This window comes from Ylistrum balloti, unplaced genomic scaffold, assembly GCF_031769215.1.
Source record: "Ylistrum balloti isolate Yb309-2 unplaced genomic scaffold, AGI_CSIRO_Ybal_v1 Utg371040, whole genome shotgun sequence".
Lineage (NCBI taxonomy): Eukaryota > Metazoa > Mollusca > Bivalvia > Pectinida > Pectinidae > Ylistrum > Ylistrum balloti.
In genome coordinates, this window is record NW_026782576.1 from 79,021 (window position 1) to 96,967 (window position 17,947).

General features: G+C 35.8%; 1 protein-coding gene across 1 annotated transcript in view; it reads left to right on the plus strand.

The window, feature by feature from the left end:
* The first annotated feature begins 3,987 nt into the window (after positions 1 to 3,987).
* Positions 3,988 to 17,947, plus strand: part of LOC132560253 (von Willebrand factor D and EGF domain-containing protein-like) — a 29,635-nt gene continuing 15,675 nt past the window's right edge. Inside the window, exons 1-9 of the mRNA XM_060224916.1 lie at positions 3,988 to 4,090; positions 8,594 to 8,800; positions 9,797 to 9,955; positions 10,770 to 10,832; positions 12,295 to 12,563; positions 12,808 to 12,894; positions 13,068 to 13,174; positions 15,431 to 15,737; positions 15,976 to 16,061. Coding sequence (XP_060080899.1) covers positions 3,988 to 4,090; positions 8,594 to 8,800; positions 9,797 to 9,955; positions 10,770 to 10,832; positions 12,295 to 12,563; positions 12,808 to 12,894; positions 13,068 to 13,174; positions 15,431 to 15,737; positions 15,976 to 16,061 — 1,388 coding nt within the window. The remainder of the gene's footprint in view (positions 4,091 to 8,593; positions 8,801 to 9,796; positions 9,956 to 10,769; positions 10,833 to 12,294; positions 12,564 to 12,807; positions 12,895 to 13,067; positions 13,175 to 15,430; positions 15,738 to 15,975; positions 16,062 to 17,947) is intronic.

Consider the following 17,947-nt stretch of genomic DNA (forward strand, 5'->3'; position numbering starts at 1 on the left):
ATAGTGAGTAACGAGGCGGGTATTGATAGTGAGTAACGATGGGTGTTGATAGTGAGTAACGATGGGTATTGATAGTGAGTAACGAGGCGGGTATTGATAGTGAGTAACGATGGGTATTGATAGTGAGTAACGAGGCGGGTATTGATAGTGAGTAACGAGGTGGGTATTGATAGTGAGTAACGAGGCGGGTATTGATAGTGAGTAACGATGGGTGTTGATAGTGAGTAACGAGGTGGGTATTGATAGTGAGTAACGAGGCGGGTATTGATAGTGAGTAACGAGGTGGGTATTGATAGTGAGTAACGAGGTGGGTATTGATAGTGAGTAACGAGGCGGGTATTGATAGTGAGTAACGATGGGTATTGATAGTGAGTAACGAGGTGGGTATTGATAGTGAGTAACGAGGCGGGTATTGATAGTGAGTAACGATGGGTGTTGATAGTGAGTAACGAGGCGGGTATTGATAGTGAGTAACGAGGTGGGTATTGATAGTGAGTAACGAGGCGGGTATTGATAGTGAGTAACGATGGGTGTTGATAGTGAGTAACGAGGCGGGTATTGATAGTGAGTAACGATGGGTGTTGATAGTGAGTAACAAGTATTGTAGGTACGTATTGGTGATGAGCAAAAAGGTACGTATTGGTGGGTAGTAACGAACTTGTTATAGATAGTAAGTAAAGGAATGGGTATTAATGGTGAGTGAGAGGCGAGTATTGATTCTGAGGAAAGAGATAAGCACTAATGTTAGGTGACTAAGTGGATATTAGTGTTAAGTAACCAGGAAGTTTTAGCTGATGGGTAACAAGGTGAGTATTGGTGGTGAGTACAGAAAGTACGTTTAGGTATGGATGGGGAGTTACGGACCGGGGGAGGGAGCTGGCAGTATTGAGTAAGGTGGTGGGTATTATTGATGAATATAGGAGTAAGTATTGTTGTGAATAGGAAGGTGAGTATCAGTGCTGAGTACCCAGTTGACTATTGTTTGTGAGTAACGAGGTCACTTTTTGTGTTGTGAAATGCGGTGAGTATTGGAAATGTTGTATATATAAAGAAATACAAAACACAAATGAAGACGTCAGGTTTTTTTTTATCACGATACCAAGAAAAACCTGAAAATCTACGTCCGTGTTCTCTTCCAAGTATTCGTTCCAGGTGCTAAATATGTAGTATGATCGTTATTCTATACAGCTGCACCAATGCGGAACAATTTTATCGATATTCCTACATGCTGACATAGGAAACACGAGACATCTAATTAACAGAGGTGTATAGTATCGTCGCTGCACAAGAGTAATGTCTGGCTTCTGCCCAATATGATTTGAGACTTGCCTAAATGAAAGGGATCAATTTTGTATCAACAGTAGGTTTCGGCCCCTTGTGACGAGGGACAGTACTTGATAGTGGAAAAAGTGCAAAGTCTTTTAAAATTCTTCTTCTGTTGTACTGATTCAAATTTGTCCAGATTTGATGTGAAATATACTTGGGTGAAGAAAACGTTTGTACAAACAGTGCATCCATCTAACCCCCTCTAGAGGAGAGGCGGGGCCCAATAGGGAAAATAGGTTAAGCATTTTAAATACTTTCCCTTTGGTTTAAATTAATTAATTTCAGCAAACTAAACCAGATGAGCTATACATGCTCAATGGGCCTTTTGTATTTACGGTACCATGCTGTGACAGCAACCTAATGATATTATTGCTTGGCCATGTGAAGTGGAAATGAGTCTTTACACTGATGTGTGTTGCTTAGATAAAAATGATGTTGATTGCCTTACAGTTAATTGTATATATCTACTTTATAAGTACTGCATATAGAGAAAGTAAGGCGTTTCTTACTAAATGGGTTCATTAGAAGTAGTATTTTATTCTCCTTTTTACAACTTGTAAACATTTCATTTTTGCAAGTTATCGGAGTACTTTTTTATCATTTTATATTCCACATTTAATCATCTGATCATCTTGTTTTCATGTTATTAGATTATCACTTAGTTCAGCACTAATTTCAATCCTCTACAAATGTTTCCATGCTCTGATAAAAAAAAAAAAAAAAAAAACCGAATAAATATTTATATCTCAGTGGAATTTATTTATTTATTTCTATCATCAACAGTTTATTTATTTATTTATTTACGGTAATTATCCTGACATGTGAATGGATCTTTAAATTAGCAGAATTCGATCAAAATGTACGTAAGTTCAGTATGTCATAATATACGATATTTCTTTTCATATTAGTCATATTAATTGTATTTGCCAGAAGAAACTATTAAAACTGCTAATATAGCTGAAATAACGTGTTTAAAACATCAGGTTATGAGTGAACTCATTGAAAACTGACTTAGTTAAACATGGTGTTGGATAGGACATGGAAGAAAGTATGGAATGGAAATTGTTGAAGATGGGGTAAAATGATCAGCATTTTCTTCTTTTTTTAAAACTTAGTTGTTTAAACAAAAAAAAAAAAAAAAAAAAAAAAAAAAAAAAACAAAAAACAAAAAACAAAAAAATAAATAAGAAATTAAATTAAGTAACGGTCACATCATTCCAAAATTTAGGTGCTTCTGAACAAAAACAGAAGGAAAATACCAACCTGTCAACAAAATTATGTTTCAAGCTCAGACTTAATAAAACTAGGGCTAAATATAAACAAAAGCAAAAGTGCAGGGAGAATAAGGTAAGGTGTTCCGGAAGAGTAAGCGTCTTCTGCTTCATCTCAAAAGAGAACAAGGCATACAACAACGGAATCAACAGGCAAATTATCGAGCATCGAACATGTTCAGCTTCATACCGTATAAGGTATAGGGTATTTTTCACCGAGATCACAAGTTAGTTTACTAACTCATCCATCGCCACGCATTCATCCATTTAAAGAGGGAAGCTAAACGTCAGTTATTTCTGTAAGATTCATCAGTGGATGACCTTGTGTACAGTTTGTCGAGGCAAGAGAATTCAGTTGCACCAAATGTTTACTTAAAAGTGCAGTAAAATTTCGGTACATAACATATACCATTGAATACGAGTTGTTTCCCTTGTATTGCACCATCTTTCTGTAGACTAATTCTGCTTTAAATGGTCCTTAGATAGATAGTTTTTGTATATAAAAACATAGTTTGAAAACGAAATTGAACACAGATTTTGTTACCTAGCCAGTACGTTCAAGCGAATTGCTACGGTATTTTTTTGAGTTGTAGGATTGATTTCTGTTTTTTTTGGCTGCTCGTCATAGAAAAAAGCTGACTTCCCATTTAAGTCCAGTTTTCGTCAGTCGTCATGCTTTAGTCGCGGAGAATAACGACTTCTATGTATGGGGAGTTTTCAAATGCTATGATTTATCTAAAAATATCTGTGATTATACATTTCAGAGATGACTGTGATGAATACTGTACATCTGCTTTAAAACAATATGTCATAAATGCTTGCTCATAGGTGCACGACGGTGACTGTTGAATCATTTAAAGTATTTGAGATTCTAACACTCATAGAGTCGCGTTGATTGTGAATGTCATGTAAATAGCCAGGAAAGTACAGGAAACACAGTATAAATCTTGAGCTATCGGTAATAAAAATACCACGCTATCAAATGTATGTCATATTTTTCAGGAATCCATTATAGTGTACGTTTCATTGATACCGATACAAATATAGAAACTTGAATTTAAAAGACTGTTCCTAGTAAATATATCTGGGATTTTCCGATTATGTCACAGCTACCTAAACAAATCGCTATATACATAATCAGTAGCATATAGTGCGCTACTCACACTGCAGGATGGCTTTAATCCAAACTGGATGTGTGTTAGTACCTAGAAGAAAAATGGTTTTAATTACTTTACAGTCAATACTATTACTTGGCTTAATTAATATTTCAAGTGGACAAGGTAAGATGTTTATTGTTTATAACATAAATAATTATCTAGTGTCATCTATGATAATGTTCATTCGAATTATGTAGTTAAAAACAAGTTTGGATATTGTTTTCAGTAAGATAATGACTTCTGTTGGACTGGCCATCATGTATTTTAACCTAACTCTTCCTCCGACTTTCTCCTACATCAGTCCCGAATCCCGGACATATTGTAAAGAAGATGTTGGTATTCTACACGAATAATGAGATATAGGATGTATTATGTTACATGCCGTCCATGTTTTAAATTCCAATGATATCACAGTCGTTAGTAAAGTATTTGCATCTAAAACCTAACGACGTCGTTTTTGATACCAAACAATCACGGAATATGACAACACAGTTAGGTCCGTCGTATATGCATAAACATATGTCGTAAAAAACGAAAAATGGAACGATTTTACAGAGAGCATACAAATGAATAACAAACAGCATCATACAGCTGTGTCATCCTTCTAGGACTCAACAATGATGCTGAAGACTTAAAATGTTGAAACCTAGGAGGAGACAATCGAAATCGAACTTGTCCGAAATTAATGTGAACAATTACCTGATAGAGACTTCATAATGAATCATAAACAAGCACGGACCTATTTCACTACATTTAACTTCCCTAAAATTCCTTATGATATCAATTTATCTTTTTTGTTTGTTATAAAGTTGCATGGCGATTCAGTTGTTACATAGAACACATTACAGACAACTGCATTTATTTACTGTGTGAAAGTGCCACCTATCTGATACCGATAGAACGTGTGTAATAAGTACTCGGGAGTTCATTCATATTGTATCAGGAACAATACTTGATGGTTTAAAATAATTAGGATAGAACAAACACATTGCTTAAATACAGACATGTACTTCTATTAAAAAGGTTATCGATGAGTTCCTTTTTTGTAATACTTTATATTCATGCTTACCGTAAAGTCTGAGACAGTAACGCTTATTTCTTTTAACCTTAAATACACTTTCCGTCTACAAAATAAAATATGACAAAATAATCCAAACCCAAACTCAAATAAAAAAAACCCCAAATTTTAACATAAGAAAGACTTTGAAGGAGAATAAAACCTGGTTTTCTGGAGGAGTAAGTTTCTGCTTCATCGACGACTAATTAAGGATTAGTTTCATTAATCTTTAATTTTTCACTAAAAGACTAAAAGGGAACTCTTGCTCGTCTCGTAAAACAAAATGTCCATTCGCTTTTGGTCTTTCAGTAAATAGTCATAAGATAAAATAATGATGACTTGGTCAAATTTAATCAAAATTAAATGTTTCTGAAACTGCATCTTCACTTATAATCATCTTGAAGCATAGCTACATTGATACATTGTCGTCGTCTTCTGTCGGACTGGCCTTCAGATATATTCCTACGTCTATGCCGGATCCCGGACCTGTTGTAAATAAACCCGAGATATGGATATACTACACGAATGACAAGGATAAATATATCTTTCCTTTCTCCAATGATAAATGTATTTATCTATCATACAATTTCTGAATATTACAACTCGATTGGGTTCTTAGTATATGCATACAATTTATACAAATACATGACCGATAAAAAAATTCTCTTAATTTTTTTTTTTTTGACAGAGAACACACAATTAAATAACAACATTCAGTGCAAATACAGTAAATGAAAGCGCGGTATACCTTCTAGGATTCGTCAATATGCCAAACACATAGAGTGTGAAAATTAATTGACAGAGAATTGAAATTACAATATAAAGATAAACATTTATTTTAACTCACTTCCTGTTAAATTGCTCGATAGTTGTGTATTAAGTTACACGGTATTTCACTAATAACAATGACTGCGTTACAAACAAATGCTTTCGTCGCGTTATCCTCTGTGGGGTAGTTCCACCCATCGAAGGATTATATGACAGACACATGTCAGTTCATGTCAGGTCAATAATCACACCACTCGACAGATTCAACAATTTTAAGATAAAGGACTTTCTAAAGGAAGTGTTTACATCTAAGGAAAAAGTTATCAACAGTCAGATACTGTGTATTAACAATTGTCGGATACAGTACACTAACAATTGTCGGGTACTGCACACTAAAAATTGTCATGTACTGTTCACTAACAATTGTCGTGTACTGTACACTAACAGTTCTCGGGTACAGTACACTAACAGTTGTCGGTTACTGTACACTTACTGTTGTCGGGTACTGTACACTAACATTTGCCATGTTCTGTACACTAACAATTGTTGGATACAGTACACAAACAGTTGTCGGGTACTGTACACAAACAGTTGTCGGGTACTGAACACTAACAATTGTCGGGTACTGTACGCTAGCAATTGTTGGATACAGTACACAAACAGTTGTCGGGTACTGTACACTAACAATTGTCGGGTACTGTACACTTACTATTGTCGGGTACTGTACACTAACATTTGGCATGTTCTGTACGTTAACAGTTGTCGAGTACTGTACACAAACAATTGTCGGGTACTGTACACTAACACTAACAGTTGTCGGGTACCGTATACTAACAGTTGTCGGGTACTGAACACTAACAATTGTCGGTACTGTACATTAACAATTGTCGGGTACTGTACACTAACAGTTGTCGTGTACTGTACGCTAACAGTTGTCGGGTACTGTACGCTAGCAATTGTTGGATACAGTACACAAACAGTTGTCGGGTACTGTACACTAACAATTGTCGGGTACTGTACACTTACTATTGTCGGGTACTGTACACTAACATTTGGCATGTTCTGTACGTTAACAGTTGTCGAGTACTGTACACAAACAATTGTCGGGAACAGTACACTAACAGTTGTCGGGTACTGAACAATAACAATTGTCGGGTACTGTACACTAACAGTTGTCGGGTACCGTATACTAACAGTTGTCGGGTACTGAACACTAACAATTGTCGGTACTGTACATTAACAATTGTCGGGTACTGTACACTAACAGTTGTCGGGTACTGTACGCTAACAGTTGTCGGGTACTGTACACTAACAATTGTCGGGTACTGAACACTAACAGTTCTCGGGTACAGTACACTAACAGTTGTCGGGTAATGTACACAAACAGTTGTCGGGTACTGAACACTAACAATTGTCGGGTACTGTACCGTAGCAATTGTTGGATACAGTACACAAACAGTTGTCGGGTACTGAACACTAACAATTGTCGGGTACTGTACACTAACAGTTGTCGGGTACTGTATACTAACAGTTGTCGGGTACTGAACACTAACAATTGTCGGGTACTGTACATTAACAATTGTCGGGTACTGTACACTAACAGTTGTCGGGTACTGTACGCTAACAGTTGTCGGGTACAGTACACTAACAATTCTCGGGTACTGTACACTAACAAGTGTTGGGTACTGTACACTAACAGTTGTCAGGTAGTGTACACTAACTATTGGTATGTTCTGTACGTTAACAGTTGTCGAGTACTGTACACAAACAATTGTCGGGTACAGTACACTAACAGTTGTCGGGTACTGAACACTAACAATTGTCGGGTACTGTACACTAACAGTTGTCGGGTACTGTATACTAACAGTTGTCGGGTACTGAACACTAACAATTGTCGGGTACTGTACACTAACAGTTGTCGGGTACTGTACGCTAACAGTTGTCGGGTACAGTACACTAACAATTCTCGGGTACTGTACACTAACAAGTGTTGGGTACTGTACACTAACAGTTGTCAGGTATTGTACACTAACAGTTGTCAGGTAGTGTACACTTACAGTTGTCGGGTACTGTACACTAACAATTGTCAGGTACTGTACACTAACAATTGTCGGGTATTGTACATTTACAATTGTCGAATACTGCACATTAACTGCTGGCGGGTATTGTACACTTATAGTTGTCAGGTACTATACACTAACAACAAAATCTCGACAAAGGAAGCTCATTTCTCTGTGAATCTCTACAGCTCTTCTTCGCCGTCTGGATTACGAGCTCAGATAATGTTTTTGCAGACATATTCCCTATACATTTGTGATAATAACTGAACATGCAGTGTACCCCTATAACAGATTTTCTCACCATGACGCTAAACATCGTCGGTTGTTACATAATCTTATCCATTCCATCACCAGTTACTCTATAGAAAATCATTAACTATATCTAACGTAAATATTTCAACGAAATGCATCCGAGACTTAACATCATATACTACATCGATTATGTTAATAAACATCTACCCTAAACATAAGTTTACAACAACACCCAACTACTTTTAGTATTAACCTAGTAAGACTATGTTATAATATACATTAGTTTTACATTCATAAACCTTGGAAACTAACATTTCTAAGGAATTCAAATCTTCATAACTCTCTTTCCAGTTCAAATATTTTATTTGTTTTCCCATTCATCAATATATATTGAGATTGTTATTTTCCTGTTTTGGTAACCATAGTAGCGTCTTCCAGCCAACATTTATTTTAACATGGATGTAAGATCGACTATAGCAATACCATACTTCCAACATGTCAAAGAGGGGAAAACACTTATTAAAAATGCTCTAACAGCGAAAAATCTAAAGTTATGTAATTATAAAAGCATCAGAGATATAACAATGATAAGCCGTTTAAATAGTCTGCCTTATAACGCCATTCGTTCATTTAAATAAAAAACAAATTGTTGCCGAAGTGATATTTATTGAATATGTGTAAAACCTTACTGTATCTTTACAGATCCATGTGAACCTTCAAACCACCAACTCCTTGATGACCCATGGCGCTCTTCTAGCTTTGATGAATCGAATGCAGATTTTTCTCATTGTGACGCTGCAATTAGAGAGGCATGGTATCGACCTATTTCCGGAGCAGGGGTTACCATGCCTACAACAGATCCAGGCCTGAACAAATGTGGAACACAGTATCCGATATGGATGGATGATGGTGGGTTTTCATTCGACCATAAGGGCTCCGTGCTTAGAACAAATTTTACATCTTAATATCTATTTTGGTAGTTATCAAAATACAGCATGTCTATAAGGTACCGTCCATTTGTGACATATTGCATCACATTGAGCTGAGAACAGTATTATACCGTGTTGTGGCAAGGTGACGACTTTTGAATGAAACCTGACTTTGTAAATAGGAATTAATTCTGCTATATGGTTTAGTTACTGATGTATATTGCACTGTCCAAAAGTTCGTTTGACACAAACGGAAATACAGAACTCTGGGAATGTTTCTTCTTATTATTTTTTTTTATAAAGATATATATCTTGGATAAATATTTAGGGCGTCGTGCTTAAAAGTTTGCCACCTGTATTTTATATACGAGTTGCATGGAATGGCGAGCTGGTAAGGTTGTCAAAACACGAACGGAGAGGGTCTTTAAGCACGATAGAACTAGCAAATGGATATTTATGGTAGCGACGTAACCGGATTATGCCAATAAAGATCTTCATGAACAAATTTTCGAAGTTTTAGTTCATAAAAATTAATCTAAATATGGACAATGAATAAATTAATTTAAAGTACATCGATTTCTATTAACATGTACATATAGCAATAAAATATGCAAATAATCGCGACGACAGGCAGAAACAGTATAACATGATCACCGTATTGTCCATGGCGTGACGTAGATCATCTGTCGTCCCGTTTGCCTTTTTCATATTTTAATATGTGCACATAGCATCTCTATATCTGATGCAAAATTTCTACATATTTATACTTTTGTATCAATTTATAGATATGATGTTAGCAGTTAGGACTTTAAGTAGGTTTGTGTTTGGTAAACAAATTTTGGTCGTATAGTTATTCCTTGAAACACTGGGTTGAGTATCTAAGTATTCCTGCTTCGCCAATTGTGAATGTTTGCAGTTTTTATTTTTATCTTTGTGTAATGGAACTGTGACATTTTTTAAAATTATTTTTTGGCAGTTTTACCAAACACGACTGATATAACAGACGTAAAAGTTTGCTTGAAACATGTTTTTATGAGCTGCACACAAACATGGACCATACGAGTGAAGAAATGCGAGTCGTTTTATGTCTACGAACTGAAACAGACCAGCCTTTGTTCAGCGGCATATTGTTTTGGTAAGTTCATGGTGTGTTGTAATTGTCTAAAAGACACTTACTCTCACTTTATTATAGCATTATAGTGACAAACTTAATAGTCCTTCAATATCTAGGTCATAAACAGTAATGAATAGTCGAAAGTGAAGGAAATTAAAGATAATTTCCAAGAACTTGGACGTATTAGATAAACAGACTTTTTTCTGTTACAAACCCAATTTTTAAGATTTGAGCAAAACGTTAGTCTTAAAATCTTCAAGTTGTCTTTACTGATGTTTTATTGCTTGACAATCCGTCTCAGCGCTAGCATTCTTTGTGTGAGGTGTGTGTGTACTACTGAGTATCGGAAAGATGGATGTTTAATAAATTGTTCCCTATCAATACGTTCCTTAATCATTATGCAACGATTAAAACTATTTGACAAATATATGTTTAATAAGTTGCTCCTTAATAAATATGTTACACTTAAAGCATTCTGACAGATAGATGCTTAATGAATTGTTCTCTTATCAATATGTGACAGTTAAGAAATCAGTGTTCAAATTAAGCAAACACATTTTCTACCTAAGAACTCAATTGTTCAGGTAGAGACTGGAAACAGATATTTTGTGCCCAAATACATGTACGTTATGTGTGGAATAGTCACATGTAAATTTCCAGCAATGCTTGTTAAATTTCCTCCTTTACAAGTCTTTATCTAAACCGTCTCAGGAACCTATATGTCCCATCTCTATAATAGAAAAATAATCGTAGAAAAATATCTGTGAAATAATGAAAAAAAGTTATTTAACAATCTCGTAATTGCATGCAACTTAGTGTATTAAATGGGTTGCAGGTAATGAATTAGCTTGCCCTGAAGGAGAGACATCTGACACAGGCTTTCATCCTGGATGTGGAGGTAGGTGAAGTCACACCCGTATCTTGTGATCAATATAGAAATAAAGGCCATTTAAACAAAGGCGAAAAGCACTGTTGACTAGACAAATGTATGTAATGGATGTGATTGGGAGTCGCATAATCATTCATTTTAAATATTTGTCTGTTATTGATATATAAAGCATACATCACAATGCTTTTACATCAGTTTAAGTGAAATTAAAATGTCCTATCTACACTTGTATTATATGCTTGTATACTTTTCATCAAAGTATTAACGTTAAGAGTCAGAGTAGCACTGCTATTGAACGGGTTAAGCTTGCTATAACAATAACGCCGTATTATGTGTATTATGTGGAATATAGAATTTAGTTTTGTTTGTATTTGTTATTCATATAAGTCAACCACACACGATGCATGCATTGAAATACAAAGTCCAATTAAGCGATACTTCAATTCTAAGAACATTTTCATCTTTTTGATTACATTATTAATAATTATTTTATCAAGTGTATGATAGTTACACTTATTGTCAAAAATAAAATATGATTCAATAATTTAATAGGTATTTTGATCTATCAAATAACAGTTTGTTTTAAGTCTCAGGTAATAGTTTCGATTGAAACGAATATATGTTATACTACGTAAAGATAACATATCATGTTTGGTCAATAACAACAACAAAAATTAAAAGAACACAAACTCAAAAGTCAAAAAATTGTCTATTCAATTTACATGACGCTCCTATGTTAGTCAGAGTGAGTAACCGTAGGATACGGAAATAAATTCTCGATTTAAATACTAAACAAAGACGTTGTATACACATCATCTTTGACTTGAGCATTGAGCCTATTATCTATGTACCTAGAGAGACACTCTTTACTCAGGATACATGTTCCCCTGTTCTGGTTAAGGTTTTGCAATTTTCATATATGTTTACAAGAAAGAACTCCCTCCTCACCCCTCACCTCCCGATAAACTTATTATAACGAAAAATGGAACTTGTCATTACGAGCAAAGAAACCAATTGGTAAAAGTTCTATCTAGAATCAGTAGTATTTAGACTTCGTTAGCATACCGGAATGTATTCCTTTTAAAATGATCAGCTTGGAATAGTACAGAAAACTGTTTCCATAGTACACTGTTACCTACTCAGTGTTATATGCCTTTAAAATCATTCTTTGGTCTCCGTGTGACCATATTATCCTGGTACTGGTCATTAAGCTACTTTAGTATATAGACTTCATGTGACGCTTTTTTATTTTTAAGTAAAATACATTTGATTAGTGCTCATGCTTTGGAACTTGTTGGAAAATGTTTTGAAAATATTATTAATAGTGCTCTCTTAGTGATGATATGTTTTATATACGTGTGATTTGATACATGCTATTTAATCTAATAGACTACTCTCACTGTGTCATACATGCTACTACCACATTTTAGTTATTTCTTATCTTAACACATTACTCTGATATTTTCAACAGTCCCGCCAAATATCACACTGCAGGCTGTTGTAACACCTGGACTAAACACAACAACAGGCGAAGCATTTGGAGCTCCCGTAATAATCAAGGAGATACAATTCCAGTGTGATATCGATAGTGATAAGGATCTTACAGCATTTGTGTATGATATCCAGTGGTACATTAACGATAACTTGATTGTGACACACAAAAACACACCCTACGCCAATCTTACAGAGACCAAGCTACGGCATTCACAATGGATACAGACATTCACACTGGGATTTTTGGTAACGAAACATGTCGACTCTTATTTGAATATGCACTGTTGTGAAAGAAAATATTCCAAATCGACTCCTCGATTTTTTGTCTGTACATTTAACTTTTCATCAATAGCGAAAAAATATTGAACAACTTTAAGTTAATTGGTGTACAAAGATGTTATGTTTTTCATAATTAAAAACAATGAACTTTGTTTTTATCGGATTTAGGATCTTGTTTAATAATCTTGAATTTGTTAACAATTTGTCGTAGGTGAAGTGTGCAGTTCGCGCTCGGAATGACTTAGACAGTTCGCCTGGAGCATATTATCATAGCAGTGCTTTTTATGCAGGAATAACAGTAAGTTAAACTCCTAATAAATCGATCATATCTTTTGTAACCGTATCCACCCCTGGATTATTTTTTTATTCATTGATTTTACTACTCTTTGTCGGTTTTAAATGGCGAATGTATTTCCGAAACCCAATACTTTGTTGTAAGTTGTAATCTGTAATAATTGTTTTTTTTTTCAGACTGATGCGTCGGAATATATGGTATCAGAAGGTGAAAGCATTAACATTACACTCAGTCTGACGATTCCAATTGACTGCAGGTACCCAGAATCTTCAACGTCATCCCAGTACGTATTATGTCATTTCCACTTATGTTCTGTGACATTTATCTGTACCTTAGCGTAACCTCGAGCGCTTTATTAGTCCTCTGCCGGTGAAACCGGAGGGGACTATAGTGTTTGTCTCCGTCTGTCCGTCCGTCGGTCGTTGCGTCCGGATGTTGATTTACAGACGATAACTTGAGAAGAGATTGATGGATTTGGATCAAACTTCATGCAATGGTAGTTTATAAGCCAATATAGTGTGAGATTTTCTTTGGGGTCAAAAGATCAACTACAAAGGTCACTGTTCCTAAAAATAGAAACTGTTGTCACATTTTAGTTTCCGGACAATAACTTGAGAATAGATTAATGTATTTGGATGAAACTTCATACAATGGTAGTTTATAAGGCAATATAGTGTGGGATTTTGTTTGGGGTCAAAACATCACCTGCAAAGGTAACTGTTACTAAAAATAGAATCTTACCACAATTTAGTTTTCAGACATTAATTTGATAACGGATTAATGTATTTGGTTGAAACTTGATACACTGGAAGCTTATAAACATATAAACTCGGATCCATAGTATAGGATTAGCTTATTGCAAACAGTTTAGTAGCATTTTCTCCCATTTGCTTTACAACAGAACATTGGTGGGCTTATTAGCAGACATGGGCTTATTTGCTAATAAATACAGTAATTTACGGCAGGGGACATGTGTTGCATGTAATACTAACTGCTGTTGTTTGCTTGCTGTTCTTTAAAATCCTACTCCATCTGTAGCCAAAAACATCTTTGGGTGAAGAGGAATTAATTTTGTATGAAGTGTGGGCCTCTCTACGCCCCTCTTTTGGGCGAGAGGGGCAGACTCAATATGGTTAAAAGAGCAAATTCTTTAGAATCCTTCTCCTCTCGTAGAAATGATTGGATTCTATCTAAAGTATGTTAAGGTGAAGGTAAATCAGTCTAATATAAGGTATATAAATATAGGCTCTCATGGATAGGACGGAAGGGGCTAAAAAGAGCCTTTGAAACAGTTGAGATCCCCTCCCCATAATCATATATAGCATTACTGGGCATTTAGAGATAAACACAATCGTGATGTAAGAATTGGACCTGAAATCTGGCCCACCCTGAAGGACCCAGTTTACTTTATATATCTTTGAAGCAAGTGAGGTGTCCAACCCATAACTAAATGTAGCAGTGATAGGAATCATGAGGTTAACACAATCATGATTTAAAAATTGGCCCTGGGGTCTGGCCTCACCCTTTGGGACTTAGTTTCTGATTTGTATTGCAGAAACAGTTACGATCCTAACCTAACCCATATATAGCAATGATGGACATCAAGAGATAAACACATTCATGAAGTCAGAATTGAAAAAAGGAGTGTAGTTAAATACCTTGGGACCTTGTTTCTGAGTTATATATTTGAAACAGTTGAGATCCCTGCTTCATAACCATTTAGGCAATGATAGGTATTAAGTTTATTCAACGTTTTGAAGACATTAGGACCAACCACAAATGTAACAATGTAACTATTAACACCAACTACGAGGTAAACAGCATTTCAGCATCGTAAACCGACGGATACTTCTATTCATTATGCAAAGTTTTGGCCAGCCACTGCAAGTTTGAAAGCTGATTTGGAGGTTCACCCGCGCCAAAGGACGTCCCAGTCATGTTAAAGTGATTCCAACGGTCTATTGAACATAACATAGGCGTGGTGTGTTTGCGCGTTATCCTACAAAGTGATAGAACTACTGTGATATAATATCGCATGCTTGTTAAATCACCATTTACCGCAACAGGTTTGATACAATCCACCAACAAATGCATTCCAAAGCCATTACACATCCGCCGCCAGAGAGGTCCCATTCTGCAACGCATTGGCTCACAAAACTTCCATTTGTAGCCTCCACACTCGCTGCCTTCCGTTACAATGTTGCACTTGTATGAAAACAGAACACTTCCCAATTTTCGGAAGATCCAACGACAGTAAACACGGGACTAGTTAAGGTGATTATTATGATGACATCGAAAAAAAGATAGTCGATTGTAAGGAGGCCGTGCTTTCAATGCGTAGACTTTCAACTTGAGGATAACTGATTTGGTTGTCTTTACAGCGGTATCTCTTGAGGAAGTGTCGTATTCGATGGTTATACCTGAGGATAATTTTGGTTAGGTTTTTGTTTTTTTTGGGGGGTTTTTTTGTTTGTTTTATCAAAATAAGTTCATATAATACTTGTACATCCCATGTATTATGTACTTAATCTGTTGTCAGAATTGCGGATTATGAGGAAAATCACTGTAATGTGGTGATCCGTGTGAGAACGCCAAATTACTATGAAAATGGCCAACTCGCTTGTGCAACTGGTGGAGCAACAGACGAGCCAGTATCCTTTGAGAATGCCAATTGCGGTGTAGTGTTCTCATTCAGCAACTGGAATGAACCCAGATACTTGACTGTATCTGGTTCGTCTGACAATACCGTCACAGAAATAGACAGCAGAACCAGTTTCATCCGATTTCGTGGAGACGATGGTATTTTTAACCCCGCATGGAGTTTTGCCACGATACCAGACGTCAAGGTAATACTGGGTGGTAGATTGTCTTACTTTAAATCTTTGAATTCTGTAAGAAAAAAGGAACATCATTCAATTTTCAGCTTATCAAATTTTGAAATAAATAATCACTGTTTATTTCTGATTCTGCAATCTGACGATCGATATCCCGATATATGAATGACAGGTAGTACATCTTACAAATCAAAAATAAATTCACGAAAATGATGCATTTGTGATTTGTAAATAATGCGTTCTTTTTAAGGTGGTTGTGGAAGACCGGGACATAGTGTTGATTGGTAAACAGTGTCTAGTCTGGACTGATCCAAATGTCATAACATTGGATGGAAGGTATATGTTTGTATATATATTATGAATTATGGACACCTAAACATTCGATAGAAGACACATATTTATATATATATATATATTTATGCATATTTTATGAATTATGGACAGCTAAACATTTGATAGAAGGTACATAAACATGTATATATTATATGAATCGAGGATAAAGACTGTTCAGTCTGATCCAAATATTCGGACACTGGACAGATAGTATATATAGGAATCACGGGGTAAAAGGTTTTCAGTTTTGACTGATCCAAATATTCGGACACTGGACAGATAGTATATATAGGAATCACGGGGTAAAAGGTTGTTCAGTTTTGACTGATCCAAATATTCGGACACTGGACAGATAGTATATATAGGAATCACGGGGTAAAAGGTTGTTCAGTTTTGACTGATCCAAATATTCGGACACTGGACAGATAGTATATATAGGAATCACGGGGTAAAAGGTTGTTCAGTTTTGACTGATTCAAATATTCGGACACTGGACAGATAGTATATATAGGAATCACGGGGTAAAAGGTTGTTCAGTTTTGACTGATCCAAATATTCGGACACTGGACAGATAGTATATATAGGAATCACGGGGTAAAAGGTTGTTCAGTTTTGACTGATCCAAATATTCGGACACTGGACAGATAGTATATATAGGAATCACGGGGTAAAAGGTTGTTCAGTTTTGACTGATCCAAATATTCGGACACTGGACAGATAGTATATATAGGAATCACGGAGTAAAAGGTTGTTCAGTTTTGACTGATCCAAATATTCGGACACTGGACAGATAGTATATATAGGAATTACGGGGTAAAAGGTTGTTCAGTTTTGACTGATCTAAATATTCGGACACTGGACAGATAGTATATATAGGAATCACGGGGTAAAAGGTTGTTCAGTTTTGACTGATCCAAATATTCGGACACTGGACAGATAGTATATATAGGAATCACGGGGTAAAAGGTTTTCAGTTTTGACTGATCCAAATATTCGGACACTGGAGAGATAGTATATATAGGAATCACGGGGTAAAAGGTTGTTCAGTCTTGACTGATCCAAATATTCGGACACTGGAGAGATAGTATATATAGGAATCACGGGGTAAAAGGTTGTTCAGTTTTGACTGATCCAAATATTCGGACACTGGAGAGATAGTATATATAGGAATCAAGGGGTAAAAGGTTGTTCAGTTTTGACTGATCCAAATATTCGGACACTGGACAGATAGTATATTTAGGAATCAAGGGGTAAAAGGTTTTCAGTTTTGACTGATCCAAATATTCGGACACTGGACAGATAGTATATATAGGAATCACGGGGTAAAAGGTTGTTCAGTTTTGACTGATCCAAATATTCGGACACTGGACAGATAGTATATATAGGAATCACGGGGTAAAAGGTTTTCAGTTTTGACTGATCCAAATATTCGGACACTGGACAGATAGTATATATAGGAATCACGGGGTAAAAGGTTGTTCAGTTTTGACTGATCCAAATATTCGGACACTGGACAGATAGTATATATAGGAATCAAGGGGTAAAAGGTTTTCAGTTTTGACTGATCCAAATATTCGGACACTGGACAGATAGTATATATAGGAATCACGGGGTAAAAGGTTGTTCAGTTTTGACTGATCCAAATATTCGGACACTGGACAGATAGTATATATAGGAATCAAGGGGTAAAAGGTTTTCAGTTTTGACTGATCCAAATATTCGGACACTGGACAGATAGTATATATAGGAATCACGGGGTAAAAGGTTGTTCAGTTTTGACTGATCCAAATATTCGGACACTGGACAGATAGTATATATAGGAATCAAGGGGTAAAAGGTTTTCAGTTTTGACTGATCCAAATATTCGGACACTGGACAGATAGTATATA